This window comes from Lethenteron reissneri, chromosome 26 (assembly GCF_015708825.2).
Source record: "Lethenteron reissneri isolate LAM-NWPU_2019-01 chromosome 26, ASM1570882v1, whole genome shotgun sequence".
NCBI lineage: Eukaryota > Metazoa > Chordata > Hyperoartia > Petromyzontiformes > Petromyzontidae > Lethenteron > Lethenteron reissneri.
The window spans coordinates 10266134-10285680 of NC_083804.1; the positions used below are offsets into that span (position 1 = coordinate 10266134).

A 19547-nucleotide genomic window follows, 5' to 3' on the forward strand; every position below is an offset into this window, starting at 1 on the left:
GAGCGAGCGAGGGGCCGCTCTGGGAGGGGATTAGGAGTGGCAGGGGAAGGGGGGAAGGGGGGTGGCGATTCTGTTCGGGCTGCGCCGCGAGCCGCCTCTCAAGAACCGTGGCAGAAGTGACCCTCGTCAGTTTAACACGGAGTTAAGCTTTCGCGACAGATATTATCCATAATAGAGGTTTTTTTTTTGGGGGGGGGGGGGGGGTGGGGGTTAGAGCGCGTAAATTTGAATGTGTTTACGTGACAAATCTTACTAATTTGGCTGCGTCGAGTGGTGGCGGGTTTAATGGCGCATTTATATTTACGCGATTCCACCCATTGCTCTCAACTGGTTATACATCGAGCTCGTTCATAACCAGCCGATAGGTGATTTGGGACCCAGGGGGGGACCCGGAGTGCACAGTTGTATAAGGAGGGATGTATCGTTATCATCGTCATCATCATCGTCATCATGATGTGCTGCGTCGTCATCGTCATCATGATGTGCAGCGTCGTCATCGTCGTCATCCACCGGAGCTTCGTCACAATCGGGTCGCACCAATGCCCACGGTTTGTCGCCGTTTGTGCACGGTGTCCGACGTTTCGCTCACCGTGCTGGGGCAGTTGTCATCAGTTCCCAAAGCGAAACGTCGCACAGCTTGCCGAATGGCACGATTCGTAATTATTATTCTGTCTCCTTAGGCACGGACAGATGGTCGAGCGTGATTGCTTATATTACGCTTTATAATTATAAAACCCTTCGTCAATCCACTGCTGGATGAAGGTCTCCCCACACCACTGCGGTCAACGCCGGTCGGTGACGAGGAGAGCCGATGACCGGTTTCAAACTTGGCACAAATGTTAACAGCCATGGCTGGGAATTGAACTCGGGTCGCCGGATTTGTAGCACATTACGTTAACACATGCTACCGCTCCGCCAGAACATACCTACCCAGACGAGACGGTGTGCGTATGGAGCAGCAATGTTGATGCGAGGGAACACAAGCGGTGGCGCTTTTTGTTCGTTGAGCGATTTGCTGTACCGTCTGGCTGTATTCGGGGAACAATGTACGTCTCTAATAGTATTTTTAATTTAGTTTTCTCTCTCTTCACATGAAACCCCGCTCATTGCGCCGTCACGTCGGAATTGATGAGCAGTGGCCCCAGGTCTCCCTTGCGAGCGAGATGTGGATCTGCACGTGCCCTCACCTGGTTAAATAAGATCCCTTATCTCTCCAACACAGCCCCTGAATTGTTCACGCCCCCCACCCCTACCGCCCAACGCCCCACCTCCCCCCCAATCCAACACCGGCCTCTCGCGAAATCCACATTTCAGTTGCGATAACGAACACCAAAACATTGCCGACTGCATAAATAATGAGACAACACACCTCATTCCCAACACTTGTCTCTGCATTAACAAAAAATGATCTTAAAGTATCGTGGAGGCAAACATGCGAAGGAAGGTGATGTAATGTCGGTTTATGTTGTTGCGCATCTATATTCCCTTTGACGACGCGAGCGGAAGATACCCCTGCGACGGCTGACAAACTCCATTAGTTCATTCTAGATTTGAAGCTTTCGTGACTTCAAGGATTTATACTCTTAGTTTTTTCGGTAAAGTCACGTGGGTAAAAAATAAAATAAAATAAATGAAAACAACGAAATAACTAAACTCAACGAAATAAATAAAATAAAGCTTTCGTGACTGCAAGGAAGCTTCAAATCTAGAATTAATGCCCTCTACGGGGAGGATTTCCACTTATATGTTAGAGTATTTTTTATTTATTTAGTTGTTTTCATTTATTTTATTTAATCGATTAGTTCATTTGCAGATGTTGGGTCTACCGACTGTTGGATTGAGGCATCTCCACACTGCGTTGGCCATACTGCACCACGCTGGACAATGTGAGTTGGTAAAGAAGGAGGCTGCCCCAAACGGATTCAGACATCGCTTGCCACGGATTGGCAACTGTGGCCGCCTGGAAATAAATGCATAGAGCATTGCGCGAAGCACTGCACCACCGCTCTGATCCAGCGAGCAACGGTGCAGCACTCATTTCCTGTGACACTCATGAATTGAAAATCAATATGAATTTACCAAACATCCCAACGCGGTACCAGGTTCATAGTGCGCCAACCACTGCGACAACGCCCCCCAATCAATGACTCAATAACATCATTCACAACGGATCGCCAGTTGCGGTGGCATGAGAGCTGTTGCACGATGATTCAAGCGTCCATCATTCAGCTCACGGAGGGGTGGGAGGGGGGGGGGGGGAGGAGATGCAGGGGAGTGCGGCGTAGAGAGAGCGAGAGAGAGAAAGAGTGGCCAACCACTTCACATTCTGTACGCGCGGTTGATTTTCAAAAAAAAAAACACACAAAAAAGAGAGAAGACAGAGAGACATCGACGAGCTTGATCCAGCACCACCGCCCCCCTCCCCTCTCGACCCTCCAAAAAAATGTGCAGGTGGTGGGAATTAACCTCGAAGGAGCCAACCTCCCAACCCCGGAGGGTGAAGGTCGGCATCGGTCGGAGGGGAGGGGAGCACGGCATGGGGGGGGGGGGGGGGGGGATGTTTGGTGGAAGGAGAGAGGAGAGGAGCAGGAGAGAGAGAGAGGCAGAGGCGTTGAGTCCGGGCCCCCCGCCGGCTTTGCTGCATTAACCGCGCTGCTGAATGGGGGACGCATTGCGCTGGCGGTCACGGGTGGTCTTAAGTGGCGCTGCTACCCTGCTCCTTGCGTTCTTTCTGGATCATTTGCTTTTTGCTTCACTTGCTCGGTTAGATGGAGGCCGGGGCGGCTTTGTGGCGTCAGGGAAAGGAAGGCAGTCGGGGGGCGGGGGGGGGGGGCGATGGGGGGGCGGCTTGTTGCCCGGAGTGCTTCTCGTGTTCATGCTCCCCTTTGCTAATTGCATTTCATTAGCGGTGGCGGCTTGGCCAAAGCTGCCCGAGCCGGTCAGTCACACGGTGCGAGGAGGTCAACGGTGCCGGCGAGTAATGCGTCGCTGTAATCTGCAATCCGATTATTACCGTGGCAGATGAAAGAAAAAGTACCCGCGATGCGAGACTGTGGCCACGGAACACGAACAGTTTAGCGCATCCTTGTCAATCGTTTCCCCCGCCACCCACCCACCCAGCCACCAGATTCTCTCCACGGAGGAATAGCCGCCCCTTGACTAAAACGCCCAAGGTCACACGCCAGGTATATTATTTATTCTCAGTGTGTTAACCACTAGGCCACCACTTTTACTCCACCCCGAGCCCCGTGTAACTCGGCCAAATTCAGGTTTACCTGAAATTGCCACCGAGAACGTTGCGGCTTCGTTGCTTTGTTCCTACCTGCAATACAAAACGACGCTAAATATATTCATATTCTTTGAGTCTTTCGGTAAAGTCACGTAGATAGGTTCAAAGAAAATGACAAAAAAAATACAAAAAACTAAAGCTTTAAGTCAAGAACTTAAATATGTTCAGCATGTATGAATTACTGAATCGTCTTAGTCTGCTCGATATTCGTGCAGCTCGTGAGACTGCTCATTAACTAGAGCAGGTGTTGGATTAATGATATCTTGTAAAAAAAAAAAAGGTAAGGTTGCAATTATTAATATTGTATTGTTATTTTGCTGACATGTGCCAGAACTTAAATTTAGATGTCACTTCCCTTTAACCGAGCGATGTTCGCAGGCGACATCTTAAACTTCCCCAGAGTTGTTTAGCAATTGTAAAGCAGTGGCTTTATTTCAAAAAAAGTACAATTAAAACTTTTCAATAAACACTTTACAGGAGTTCGCTTTAAAATGCAGGTTATATAAAGACATATTTTGTGACTCGAGCACCACACTTATTTTAATATATATATTTGTAAAAACACAATAAATAAATGACAACGTCTGCTAGTTTGGACGAATCAAAGGCGTGACATGAACTGGAACAAAACAATGAATGTAACAATTACGGAGCATATTTTAAGCATCGCCTCCTCCTTTGACAACAAACCCCTTGGGGAGATTCTCGAGACACGACCAACAAGGTCACCGCTGTTGGCATTCTCGGCTCCACGTCGGGCGTGAAATTGCGAACCAACGTTCCTTCAAACAAAAATACGGCATGCATAGCTGCGGTCGTATCCTTTGTGGACGGATCTTCCCACGTCTTGGGATGCCGATCCTACGCTTGGGACCAACAACAAAGGGCTTGGCGACGTTTTTTTGTTGCATTTTGATGGGGGGGGGGGATATATAATAAAAAATCGGAGCGCGTGATGCGGGACAGACGTCACTCCGCTGGGTCTCCTGGCCCCGCGCGTCCGCGCCAGCGACACCGTGCCTACGATCCATCCGAACGACGCGCTCCCGAAAACACGACGACCCGGGCGCAGCTCTGCAGCAGCGGCACCGTGGCGGGTCACGGTGACTCCACCGCGTGCCGCGCGTGGAACCCTTTTCATCAATATTTTCTTTTTACTTCTTCCCCGAGTTTCCAAAACACTCACGTGGCGGGGGGTGGGCTGGGCCGCGGGCGGAGGGGGGGGGGAGCCCGGGCCCAGCGTTTGGTGTTCAAAGCGTTTGTGATGGAAACCCCCGTTGACCGGCTCGCCAAGGGCTTGTCGCCTCGGGAATGATGAAGGCGTTTGGTGGCGCGGCTACGTCTCATGTTTGTTTTCGTCCTTCCCCAATGAGCAGCGTCCGGGGTCTGCAGAAGGTCAAGCAGGCGGTGTCTGTGGTGTCTTGGCAGAGGCATCGTTGTCCACCTCCTCCTGTTGTTGCTGCTGCTGCTGTTGTTGCTGCTGCTCCTCCTTCCTCTGTTCCTCCGCTGCCTCTCGCTCCGCCGGTGCCGCCGGTGGTGCCGACGCCGATGCCGCCAGGCCGGCCCGGGTCCCTGGGATCCGCGTGGCGGCGCGATCGGCCTCTGCTCCCGACGCCGTACGGCACCGTCTTCCTGTGACAGCGCCACACGCGACAGAGAGGGTTCAGAGCCTGCGCATGGGGTCAGGGGTTAGGGGTTTTGCGTCTTTTCAGGTTTAACACAACACACGCAAAGAACGTTCGAAAAGGCCCTCGGCGTTGTGCATTATGCAGACAAACAATCAGCAGTTCCCGAAGAACTGCATTGTGGTCCTATTGTTTTGGGTGACCGTGAAAATAAATTTGAGCGAATGTGACCGACTGACAGTAGCAGTGAGACACAGATGGACAACTGAGGACTGGTTTTCGTTTTTATTAGGGCTCCTCAGCCAAGTAGTCACTGCTGCAAAGTCTGCCTCGGGGAACCACATACAGGGGTGCACAAATCTGAATCACGTAGAATAGAGCACACAATGTAACACACAAGTCCACACTCAATGTTGTCCCACATCCGACCGCATAGCCGCATATAAGTGAATTCAAACCGCATATAGCGAATTTTGGGTAGAAACAGGTTAGCCGCATGTATGCGATATCGCACAAATCGAACTCGCATGAAGCGAGGGAAACCGATAAGTGGAGTTCCGACTTCGACACGATGGAGCCCGTTAGTTTGGCTACTGGCAACTCTGAATAATTTTAGAAATTACAAGAAAACACCACCATGTCGAACATTAGTGCAGCATGGAAAACCCCGAGTTTCAAACAATCCACGGGAGCGTGTAAAAAGCACTCGGCCTTCGTGTGTCTTTTAATCTGGCGGTCGAGTTTCATTTCTCACTGACCCAGGTAGGCCTCGAGGCAGGACTGTAGAGCAGCCAGAGCCATAGCGGGGGTATACTTGATGTGGTGTGCCGGGAATGGAAACTCACCGACCCGGACAGACCCAGCTGAATGTAAGCCCTGGGTAGTGGGAATATGCCGCAGTGATGATCTCGAGTAATTAGATGCGCACTCATCCACTACCTCCCCCACCACACCCACTCACAAACCGATAAATGCTCACGATACAGGCCCACAATTCGATTCAGGAATGTAGTTTGCTTACCATTGTTATGATCAACGCGGTTATACTCCACTAATAATTATCACCAACGAGAGTGAAACTGTTAGAAAGACTGCCACGTGAGGTATAAGTCATGCTGTGGTTCAAGCACCCGACTCACGATCAGAAGGTATGTATGTTGAACTTCTTTCGCACAGTACGTTGCCAGCCGTGCTAATCAGAGGTGCGGGATTATAATCGCACTGTGATTATATTATAAATCACACTGCGCTCATATGAGAATCGAACTGCAGAAGATCGTTTCCCGAGTTAAAATCCCGGTCAATTAAATGAGCACCGCGCATTTTTCGTGAGCCATCACCGCGACCCCCAATTGCTCACTCACGCGAGCACCTGACGCACAGTTTGTGCTTCGACTCTAACAGCGTTGACGGGAAGAGTTAAACGCCGAGTGTCAAAAACTCGGAACGATGAATTTTGATTTGAAATTCACGTGCGGCAAGTTGTTATTTGACAGCCCCATGGAAATCATCTGTTGGATTTCGGGCTTCCCCGTGCCACGTTGAATGCGGGGGCTGTTTGCCAGACTTGGCCAAAGCCTGCCAGCGCGACGGGTTGGTAATAAAGAGGGGAAGAGGTTCTGATGCCACTCAACACTGGCGTTAGCCGTGGCTGGGAATCTAATTCAGGTCGTGGGGTTCACAGCGCGGTGTTATTATTTTAATTAGACCAATACAACTAGACACTTAGGTTTTAATCGGTAAAGTCACGTAGGTAAAAAATAATAAAATAAAATAATAATAAATGAAAATAAATCATTAAACTTGATATCACTTATATTATTGGTGCTTTCGGTAAAGTCACGTAGAAGGGAAATGTTTTTTTTTATATTGAGATTATTTTATTATTTCCCTTCTACGTGACTTTACCGAAAGAACCAAGAATATGAATCCCTGCAGTCACGAAAGCTTTAAATCAAAATTTGATATCACTTGAAAGGCATTTGAACTGAGCAGTGTGACTGTATAATTTACATTATGTGTAAATGTATAGAATGTACAGTGACACAAATCTACAACAGCTGTGACATTAATAGAGTAAACATATGTAAATGAAATACATAACTGAGTCTTACACGCAATAATTAATTTAATCTATTCATCAGTGTATCTTACACAGCCATTGTGAACTTACTGAGAGGGACAGAGACACCCACACCCAGGGCTTGCAATCAGCAGTGCCGGCTGGGTGACTGTGACACAGCCAATGTGAGCTCCATAATAGAGAGAGAAATAACCACACCTCGGGCTTGAACCCAGGATATATCAGCAGTGCTGGCTCGAGTGGATGCAATAACCATGAAGATCCATTTGAGTTGAGCCACCTCTGCAACTGCGATGATGCCTGGATCTGGATCTGCATCAATACCGGGGAGTTGCTCTGAATCCCCAGACGTCCCTAAAGCGTCGCTTAACCCACAGCATGAAGTCAAAAATCACTGAAGGGCTCTCAAGAGCGGTTCCAATTGCAAAACAAAAACACGTGTTCTTAGGGGACACCCACCGTCTCGTGTTCCTGACATATTTGGCTTACTTAGCTGCCTATGACCAAAAAACCTAGAATAATGCTCCAGACTTTGTCGGATCTTGGAAACTAAGCAGGCTGGAGCGCGGTCAGGGGTTCTGCGGTGGGGAGATGTTAACTACCTCGCCTGGTATGCAGGAGGTCGTGGGTTCGATCCCGATCCTGATGCCTGGATATTCCATGTTCTCCCCGTAGTCGTGTGGATTTTTCTCTGGGTCCTCCGGGTTTTCCCTCCACATTTAGAAACATGCGTTTAGAGTGTTTGGCTGCTATAGATTTCCACTTGATAAGCCACCTCATTGAGCAATCATTTGTGGCCAGGTAGCTTCTGAAAAAGAGCCATATGGCTTAGTGGGCCTTACCTATTAAAATGAAAATCGTGTATCGTTTTAGTTTCAAAATATCTGGAATAATGCACCCGATTCTGTTGGATCTTGGAAGCTAAGCAGGTGGAGCCTGGTCAGGATCGTCCACTTTGGGGAGAGAGGCGGGAAGGGGCGTTGTTATGTCACAGCCCATTTGAGGTTTTTTTTTAATGAATGCAGCACTGTAAGTAAAACAAACCTATTTTTCTTGATGTATATTTCGTTTTAGATACATTTCACATTTTACTTGGATAGGGTGGAGTGGTGGCACCTTGATGAGAGTGCCACTGCTATTGACCCAGCGTCTACAATTCGATTCCTGGTCAGGGATAGCATGAGCCGGTGGTGCCCCCTCTGCCACCTCCATCAAATCCTTGCTGACCAAGCATGGTGAAGTATGGTGAGAAAAAAAGCATGATCCCACATGGCATGGCCTTGGGTGGGTGACCCCGATGCACGAGGTGTTCGTAATATCAATAAATGTACAAACCTTTGCCAATCCACTATTGGATGAAGCCTTCCCCCACGTAATGTCGGTGTAGGGCTTATTCCGTAGCTAATAATTTCAATCCAGATCATCACCGATGATAAATCCTCTGCTGGATGGAGGCCTCCCCAAGCCACTGCAACACGATCTTGTGATGCAACAATTCACCCAGCAGCTGCACTTGAGCTGATTTCATCGCTCCATCTCTCTATTCGGACGCCCACTCGTATTCGTTCCATTCCTTGGCTGCCGCTCCGCCCTTATTCTCGGTGATCGCCCCTTCGAGCGACGCATCCTGCCCGAGCTCCGCTTTAACTTTCCGAACAGTTTCGAACGACTGTTCATGAACTCTTCGTCTGTTCTCGAATCCGCGACTTACTCTTTCTGCCTCCCAATGTATTTATAGCGGTCGATTGTAACGAAGTGAACCTTGTGCGCGCGCGCTGCATTTACTCAAACGCACAACGCGCGGTGCGTGCGCGATTTGGCGAGGGCCGTCTCTGACGCCCGTCATCAACCCGAGTCACCGCACCATTGGAACCTCATTTGCCAGTAAAAAATATGATCATTGGTTTTTTTACCCTTCTATCTGGCAACAAAACTGACACCTTTTTTTTTTTACAAGGAGTCATGTTTGCATAGACCACAATACCTGCAGTCATAATGCAAACAAAAAACACGTAACTCTGATAATGTATGCACTGTCCTTGAAGTTGATTGGTCCACACCCGAGACAGCTTTCCTTAGAGCCTAGTCTCACATGGTGTTGGACCAGATGACGCCAAAAGGCGCACAACTCAAAGACAATGCACCATCAGAGTATGAGAGCTCGGGGTAAAGCATTTACACCATTGGAACCTCATTTGTCACCTCGTCCGTTGCGGCAGCGTTCTTGACGCAACAGACGCAAGCGCCAATGCGCCGATTGTGATCTCTCATTCAACCCGCTCGTTCGCTCGCTCACCTTCGGCTCATCATCTCACTCGTCTCGTTCTCCTCGCGCCGTTTCTCACATCGCTCATACAAGTGTAAAGATCCCCCGTATAGCCTGTACCAGACTGACGGGGCAAGTGCTGTTCGCGAGCACCTATGAGGGGCCTGCACGTTACGGGAGGAGGTGGGTGGCCAAGACTACGCCCGGCCGCCTTTGTCTCTCCAGTGCTGATGTTGACACACAGCACCAGGCACTCATTTAAGACTGAGTCGACCTAAGGGAGGCCCTTGACCGGTTCAAGATATTCCTCATTGTCATTGGTCGTGAGCGAGGATTGCTCTCGGGTCACCAGGTTCGTCGCACAGTGCACTAACCGCTCCGCCACCAATCCCCACTCACTCCTCCACTCACTCACTCACTCCTCCACTCACTCCTCCACTCACTCCTCCACTCATTCACTCACTCACTCCTCCACTCACTCACTCCTCCACTCACTCACTCACTCACTCCTCCACTCACTCCACCACTCACTCCTCCACTCACTCCACCACTCACTAACTCCTCCACTCACTCCTCCACTCACTCCTCCACTCACTCACTCACTCACTCACTCCTCCACTCACTCACTCACTCACTCCTCCACTCACTCCTCCACTCACTCCTCCACTCACTCACTCCTCCACTCACTCCTCCACTCACTCCTCCACTCACTCACTCCTCCACTCACTCACTCCTCGACTCACTCCTTCACTCACTCACTCCTCCACTCACTCACTCACTCCTCCACTCACTCACTCCACTCACTCCTCCACTCACTCCTCCACTCACTCCTCCACTCACTCACTCACTCTTCCACTCACTCACTCCTCCACTCACTCACTCCTCCACTCACTCCTCCACTCACTCCTCCACTCACTCACTCCTTCACTCACTCACTCACTCCTCCACTCACTCACTCCACTCACTCCTCCACTCACTCACTCCTCTACTCACTCCTCCACTCACTCCTCCACTCACTCCTCCACTCACTCACTCACTCACTCACTCCTCCACTCACTCACTCACTCCTCCACTCACTCACTCACTCACTCACTCACTCACTCACGTCCTCCACTCACTCCTCCACTCACTCCTCCACTCACTCCTCCACTCACTCACTCACTCACTCACTCCTCCACTCACTCACATCACTCCTCCACTCACTCACTCACTCACTCACTCACTCCTCCACTCAATCCTCCACTCACTCTTCCACTCACTCACTCCTCCACTCACTCACTCACTTACTCACTCACTCACTCACTCCTTCACTCACTCCTCCACTAACTCCTCCACTCACTCACTCCTCCACTCACTCCTCCACTCACTCACTCATCCACTCACTCCTCCACTCACTCCTCCACTCACTCCTCCACTCACTCACTCCTCCACTCACTCACTCACTCCTCCACTCACTCCTCCACTCACTCACTCACTCCTCCACTCACTCACTCACTCACTCCTCCACTCACTCCACTCACTCACTCCTCCACTCACTTCTCCACTCACTCCTCCACTCACTCATTCCTCCACTCACTCCTCCACTCACTCCTCCACTCACTCCTCCACTCACTCCTCCACTCACTCACTCACTCACTCCTCCACTCACTCACTCACTCACTCCTACACTCACTCCTCCACTCACTCACTCAATCACTCCTCTCACTCCTCCACTCACTCCTCCACTCACTCACTCCACTCACTCCTCCACTCACTCACTCCTTTACTCACTCCTCCACTCACTCCTCCACTCACTCCTCCACTCACTCACTCACTACTCCACTCACTCACTCACTCCTCCACTCACTCCACTCACTCCACTCACTCACTCCTCCACTCACTCCTCCACTCACTCACTCCTCCACTCACTCCTCCACTCACTCCTCCACTCACTCACTCACTCCTCCACTCACTCACTCACTCACTCCTCCACTCACTCACTCACTCCTCCACTCACTCCTCCACTCACTCCTCCACTCACTCACTCCTCCACTCACTCACTCACTCCTTCACTCACTCCTCCACTAACTCCTCCACTCACTCACTCCTCCACTCACTCCTCCACTCACTCACTCCTCCACTCACTCCCTCACTCACTCACTCACTCCTCCACTCACTCCTCCACTCACTCCTCCACTCACTCACTCACTCCTCCCTCACTCACTCCACTCCACTCACTCCTCCACTCACTCCTCCACTCACTCCTCCATTCATTCACTCACCTCCTCCACTCACTCACTCACTCCTCCACTCACTCACTCACTCACTCCTCCACTCACTCCTCCACTCACTCCTCCACTCACTCACTCCTTCACTCACTCACTCCTTCACTCACTCACTCCTTCACTCACTCCTCCACTCACTCCTCCACTCACTCACTCACTCCTCCACTCACTCCTCCACTCACTCCTCCATTCACTCACTCACTCACTCCTCCACTCACTCACTCCACTCACTCCTCCACTCACTCACTCCTCCACTCACTCCTCCACTCACTACTCCACTCACCCACTCACTCACTCACTCCTCCACTCACTCACTCACTCACTCCTTCACTCACTCCTCCACTAACTCCTCCTCTCCTCACTCACTCACTCACTCCTCCACTAACTCCTCCACTCACTCCTCCACTCACTCACTCACTCACTCACTCCTCCACTCACTCCACTCACTCCACTCACTCACTCCTCCACTCACTCCTCCACTCACCCTCATTCATTCCTCCACTCACTCCTCCACTCACTCACTCACTCACTCCTCCACTCACTCCTCCACTCACTCACTCTTCCACTCACTCACTCACTCCTCCACTCACTCCTCCACTCACTCACTCACTCACTCACTCACTCCTCCACTCACTCCTCCACTCACTCCTCCACTCACTCCTCCACTCACTCCTCCACTCACTCACTCACTCCTCCACTCACTCCTCCACTCACTCCTCCATTCACTCACTCACTCACTCCTCCACTCACTCACTCCACTCACTCCTCCACTCACTCACTCCTCCACTCACTCCTCCACTCACTCCTCCACTCACTCCTCCACTCACTCACTCACTCCTCCACTCACTCACTCACTCACTCACTCACTCCTCCACTCACTCCTCCACTCACTCCTCCACTCACTCACTCACTCACTCACTCCTCCACTCACTCCTCCACTCACTCCTCCACACTCCTCCACTCACTCCTCCACTCACTCACTCACTCACTCAACTCCTCCACTCACTCACTCCACTCACTCCTCCACTCACTCCTCCACTCACCTCCACTCCTCCTCCACTCACTCCTCACTCCACTCCTACCACTCACTCCCACTCACTCCACTCACTCACTCCTCACCTCACTCATCCTCCACTCATCTCACTCCACTCACTCATCCTCCATCACTCCTCCACTCACTCACTCCTCCACTCACTCCTCCACCATCCTCCCTCACTCCTCCACTCACGTCACTCCCTCACTCCTCCACTCACTCCTCCACTCACTCACTCCACTCACTTCCTCCAATCACTCACTCACTCCACTCACTCCATCCCTCCTCCACTCAGCACTCCTCCACGTCACCTCCTCCACGTACACTCACTCACGCACTCACTCACCTCCACTCACTCCTCCACTCACTCCTCACCCACTCACTCTACACTTCACTCCACTCTCCACTCCACCTCCTCCACTCACTCCTCCACTCACTCCTCCACTCCTCACCATCCCCACTCCTCCACTCACCACTCCTCCACGTCACTCACTCCATCCACTCACTCCTCCACTCACTCACTCCTCCACTCACTCCTCCACTCACTCCTCCACTCACTAACTCACTCACTCCTCCACTCACTCACTCACTCACCCCTGCACTCACTCCTCCACTCACTCACTCTTCCACTCACTCCTCCACTCACTCCTCCACTCACTCACTCCTCCACTCACTCACTCACTCCTCCACTCACTCCTCCACTCACTCCACCACTCACTCACTCACTCCTCCACTCACTCACTCACTCACTCACTCACTCCTTCACTCACTCACTCACTCACTCACTCACTCCTCCACTCACTCACTCACTCACTCACTCCTCCACTCACTCCTCCACTCACTCACTCACTCCTCCACTCACTCCTCCACTCACTCCTCCACTCACTCACTCACTCCTCCACTCACTCACTCACTCACTCCTCCACTCACTCCTCCACTCACTCACTCACTCCTCCACTCACTCACTCCTCCACTCACTCCTCCAGTCACTCCTCCACTCACTCAGTCACTCACTCACTCCTCCACTCACTCCTCCACTCACTCACTCCTCCACTCACTCACTCCACTCACTCACTCACTCCTCCACTCACTCACTCCCTCACTCACTCACTCCTCCACTCACTCACTCCTCCACTCACTCCTTCACTCACTCCTCCACTCACTCACTCCTCCACTCACTCCTCCACTCACTCCACTCACTCCTCCTCCACTCACTCCTCCACTCACTCCTCCACTCACTCACTCACTCACTCCTCCACTCACTCACTCACTCACTCCTCCACTCACTCCTCCACTCACTCGCTCCTCTAGTCACTCATCGACTCACCTCTCCGATGAGGCACTCTCTCGTTCCTCCCCCTCTCTCTCTCTCGTCCCTCCCCTTACGATATTTATTTTTCATCTTAATCTCTCATCGTATCTCTCCCTCTCTCTCGTCTCCCCCAATGTCTCTCACTTACGCATCCTCTTTCAAACTCATTTATCTAATCTCTCACTTATTTATTTCCTCATGAATTCATATCGTCTCTCATCCTTCATAGTATTCGCATTGTCTGTCACTCACGAGTCCTCTGCCGAAACTTCTCTCTTTTCTCATTCTCTTTTTCACAAACTGTAACTCTCTCTCTCATCTCTAATTTAATCTCTCACACATTAATATATTTAATCTCATTCTACCATTCAGTCAATTGTTACTTATTTCACTCACTCATCCAACACTCCACCCTCTCTCACTGCTTCTCTAAACGTATCCAACTCATCAATCCTTTCTCTCTTTCATTCATTAAAAAAAAAATCATTAATTCTCATTCGTTGTATCATTCACCGATCCTCTCGTTCACTAATCCTATCTCATGCATAGAGGCTCTTTCTCACACGTTCCACCCATCGCCTCATTCTCATGTATTCACTCATTGCCCAGCTCTCGCTCATTCATCTGTACCCTCTCACATCGTCGTTCAATTAAACTCAATCTTCTCGCCTCTCTCACATTCTGCCATGTTCCTGTTGTCATTATCTCTCTCATTTACTCTCACTAACCCCCCCCCCCCCCCCCCCCATTCTACCCTATTACTCCCTATCATTCATACACTTATTTTCTCATCTCTCCTTCATTCATTCATCCTCACGAATGCTTTCTATCATTAATGTATTAATTTGTTCAGTCTCATCCTAATGACAATACTTCATTCGACAGCCATTATCCCTCTCTCTTGCAACGATCCATCCTGTCTCTCTCACTCACTCATCCTCTCATTAAGTCCCACGAACTCATTCATCTTCTCTCTCTCACGCATTCCCTGTCACCCTCCATCACATCCCCCCCTCCTTCATCCCCTCTTTCTCCTTGGCTCTCCCCGACCCCTCTCTGTGTCTCCTTCACTCTCCCCCCCACCCCCCCCCTCTTAATCCCAGAATATGTGTCCCGTGTTTAAAACTCCAGGAGGGTCCTACGGAAAAATAACCAACAACAACAACAATGAAAACCACCGAGAGAAGGACTCACTCGGGCGAGTTGACCCAGATGATGTCGAGGTGGCAGTAGTAGATGCACTCCCTGTCGAGGAAGGACGCGCAGGAGCATCTCTTGGTGCGAGTCCGCGCGGCGGCACGACCCCCCGCGGCCGCCGCGTCTGTGCCCCCCCCCCCGGCACCGCCACAAGCAGAGAGCGACATTGTTAGCGGGGGACAGGAGACAGATTAGACACGGGTGCGTGCACGCCTCTGTGCGCCTCTGCGCGCCTCTTGTGTTGTTTGCGAGTGGGGAGCGGCGGCGTAGCGGGCAGCGTGCTGCGCTCCAAACCCTTGTCGACACCGTTGACGAATTATATGCATCGGTCCTGGGCTTCCCCCTAGGTCGACTCGGCCTTAAATTAGTTCCTGGTGTGTGAAGCGTCAGTAAAGGGGTGATTAAGGCGGCTGGTTGTGGTCCTGGCCACCCACCCCCTCGTATGCGGTGCCGGCCTCAATAGGCACTCGCTAACAGCAATCGCCCTCACAACCTGTCAAGGCTACACAGGGGATCTTTGCATTGGTGTGCACCAACGCTCTCTGTGTGTGTACGTGTGTGCGTTTAGGGCGCTGCGCGACCCGAGTTCGAATTCCGCTCAAGGCCGATTATCTGAACTAACCCTGGGCCTTCCCTAGGTCGACTCAGCCTCAAATGAGTACCTAGTCCGGTGTGTAAAATACATAGCCACTGGGGAGACAAAGGCGGTCGGGCGTTGTGTTGGCCACCCACCTCCTCGTGTACTGTGCCGGCCTCCGTAGGTGCTCGCTAACAACACTTGCCTCAACAGTCCCTTGCAGGGCTATACGGGGGATCTTTGTCTTTCTAGCTTAAGAAGACCCGAATTATCCCTGAAATTAAACCGTCAACTGATCCAGAGCCCCCCCCCCACCCCCCCGGGGAGCAGAACGGTCACTTAAGAACATCTCATGATCCCCCGCGACCCATGTCTGCAGCTGGGCTTCTATTAAAGAGTTGACGCGCAACAATACAATTCGACGCGCGCGAGAGTTACCCTCGGTGAGTCCAATTAAACAATGGGTGAACAGCGCAATTAAGCCCGTTCGATTAACACGGGATTATAAAAAAAAGTATATATACAAAATCGTACGAACATTTCGACTTGCAGTGAGCGTGTCTATTGTCGGGGCCGAATTTCAAACTCGGTATTTTCCGGAAGACTGCAAGGCTGGCTCGGAGTTTGGGAATATCGGTGTAAGGAACTACCACCAGAGTGCAAGGGATCCTTAAAAATATTAATAATAATGATGATCCTATATTATTGTACCTAATTTCTGCAAATCTCAAGGAGAGGTTTACAGGAATATAGGGCACGGTGAGGCCAACACGAGGGGACATGGATGTGTCTGGGTGTCGAAGCAATTCCTGCAACAGCGTCCCGGCTGAAATGAATCCCTAACGGTATTGTTATGAAATGACCGTGATGTGGGGTCATGTCTTGAATACATCTTCCACGCTGTGCTGTGCATGCACATCAGTGAATTCTGATGTTGCAGATTGTATGGAAACGAACGCCTCTGTGTTTGCGTGTTGTTTATGCGTGTTGTGTGTGGGGAGCGGTCCTGCAGTGTTTGGCCTTAATAGATGCTTGCGAACAGCACTTGCCCCGAGTCTGTCAAAATCTGTACAGGGGATCTTTGTCTTTGTTGCTACGCCCTTGGTAAGTGCTCATAACTAACACTTTTCGCAATGGGTATTTTTGGCTTTTTACTATTAGTGTTTATGTATGCGAGTGTGGGGACACGTGTGTGTGTGTGTATTTACGTGTGTTTATGTGCGCCCGTGTGCATTGAGATTTATTTTTTTGCGTGGGGAGCGGTGGCGTAAAGATTTGCGCCACGCTCTACGAACCAAGCCCATCCGAGTTCGATTCCTGGCAATGGCCACTAACATCAGTGGCAAGTGGTGTCTAAACCTATCCTCCCCTAGGTCGACTCTGCCCTAAACGAGTTCCAAACCCTGCGTGTAAACTACACGAGCAAGACACGCGCGGTCTCACGTGGCGCTTGCCACAGAGCCGTGTAAAAACCTAAATGGGTGCTCGCAAACACCACGTGTCTCCCGGCCTGTGCGTCGCGAGCTAAACGTGGCATAGTCGTCGCCAACATTGTGATCCACATTTGTCGAAACAAAGTATTTGTTGCTGCTGCGTTGGCAGTGGTGCACATGCACAAACACAACCTCGCATTCAGAAAACACTGCCCGCAAAGTAAAGAAATATATATTAGGCGACGTTTCAGGCAATGGCCCTTCTGTACAGCACGCCTCCCAGTTATGCGCTACGAAGGGCGATCGTTCTAAACGTCGCCTATTGTATAAATGCTTTTCTTTTCAGGCCAGTGTTATTGACGAATGCGTTGTGGTTTTTTCACATTTGCTTTTGGGTTAGGCCACGGCATAGTTTTATGGTAATTTTTAAAAATAATTTAACCCTCCACCACCCAAAAATATTTTTCTCATGTGGGGGGGAGGGGGGGGGGGGCGATTGTTGTGTCCGTGTGTGTGATTGTCACGAGTACGTGTGTGTAATTCTGTGTACACTTGCATAGTCACAAACGGAACACTGCATTCAACACAGCACACAATTGTGATCAATGACTGCAACCTAACGTTGGGGTTTCGAAGCCAATAATGATAATTGATGTTTGAGTAAGGCCTCGTCCAAAAATTAATCACGAATCATAATCATGCATTACATTCACCGAGACAGTCTTGAATGAGTCTTAACATTTGTGCAATGAGACGTGAAATATTTTGCGCGTGAGAGGGAGCCGGAAGTATCTGGAGAAAAGCCACCGATATAAGGGGATAACATTCACCCACAAACGGAACAGTGCTCATGTCCGTTGGCAACTCTACTCCGGTGGTGGAAATTCCACATTGCTATGGCAGGGCCCCATCTAAAAAATAGCAGCCACCGTTGATTTAACACAACGCGCTCTTTTTGTTTTAAATCTACTCTGGACGCAAGATGAGCCGAGTGGAGCCTTCCGATTTCACTCCGCCGAATGCGTATGCCAATCCACTGCTGGATGAGGGCCTCCCCATGCCGTGGTGGTTAACATGGGAGTAACCCCGGAGAGTTGAAAAGCAAGGAGATAATCACACAGCGGGTATCAGCGTCTACTTTAGGTCGTGGTGTAAAAACCAGAGTGTGAAATCTCATTACTTTAATATCAACATTGCGGGTGATTGTGGCGGCATGTTGGTGGCTGCAGGGATCACGTGAGCCCAACGCGGACCACGCGCGGATCTAAAAACATCGACGTGCGGCATCTGTGAGTTGAAGAGTTGACATTAATCGATTGTGGCCGTTAACAGCAGCGCTTCATGGACGAATCTCGAGGATGAGTCTCCCATCCACAGGGTGCCAGGTGCCTGGGAGGGGCAGTACAACAAGCGGGTTGCTGACCCGACCTTCGTATCGCATTTCCGACTGCTATCCACGTTTGGAGTGCGTGCCGTTCTCACGAGTATTTTCATTTAAACCCACTTTAAATGGCGATTACGAAGATATACGGAGTCCGTTGTCAGTCCACTGCTGGATGAAGGCCACAGGACCGGTTCAGACTCATTCATTCTTCGCTGAATGCATTGCGCTCACGTGACCCCAATATATCAGATATCGCTCGCCACTGATGTTAGCCGTGGCCGGAAATCGAATTCAGGATTGTCACATTCATGGCGCAGTGAGCTAAGCACTGCGCCACAACTCTATCCCCAGGCAATCACATGCAACGATTTGGAATTAACAGGCAACGCCCAAGTGTGATGTGGGGTTAAATATGACGCTGCGTGTGTGAACGCTGGCTTAATGAGAATTGAGAATGATCAGCCTCAGGCACTACTACCACTCGAGTACATGGTATGCCTATCCTTAATCATTCTAGACAGTAGGATGATGATTGTACCCTACATTCCGAGAATTATGAGGACGACGTGAGTGCGCATCGGGAGGACAAAATAAGGCGATGTGCAATTGGTGGGGTGCCAACAACATTTCTGGAACAGCATTTATCGGACTGGCGTGATTGTGAGAGCAGAGGGGTTTTCCGTGTGCCCGGAGCGGGTGAATCTTACCCCCAGCGAGGAGTTGAGCCACCAGGGTGGACACAAGCGCTGCGTACAGACACAGGCGCATGGCTCAGTCAGCAAAGTCCCACAGTTCCGAAGAGACGTCTGCACCAGCAGCAGCACCACCAACAACAGCACCGCCAGTACCGGCAGTAGCAGCAGCAGCAGCAGCACTACCAGCAGTGACAGCACAACCACCAGCAGCACGACTAGGAACCTGCAGTAGCAGCACCACCAACAGCAGCGGAGGCAACAGCACCGCTAGCACTGACAGCCGTAACAGCATCAGCTCCAACAACAATCACTACCAGCAGTAGCAGCACCACCACCACCACTAATAGCGGCACAAACAGCAGCTAGGAAGAGCTGCACCTGCAGCAGGA

The 19547-nt window shown here is 50.8% G+C and overlaps 1 protein-coding gene across 2 annotated transcripts; it reads right to left on the minus strand.

Annotated features, from left to right (window-relative positions):
* Nucleotides 1–3722: 3722 nt before the first annotated feature.
* LOC133347657 (endothelin-3-like) lies at nt 3723–19547 on the minus strand. Of its 2 annotated transcripts, none has more exons than XM_061560126.1 (3): nt 19171–19547; nt 15067–15193; nt 3723–4917 (listed from the first exon to the last, which is right to left on the minus strand). In XM_061560126.1, exons 1-3 carry the CDS (start codon nt 19229–19231, stop codon nt 4686–4688), a joined length of 420 nt encoding a protein of 139 aa, XP_061416110.1. In that variant the 5' UTR covers nt 19232–19547; the 3' UTR covers nt 3723–4685. The 2 variants fall into 2 exon arrangements, with proteins under 2 accessions (XP_061416110.1, XP_061416109.1); XM_061560125.1 differs by having other exon boundaries at nt 3723–4921.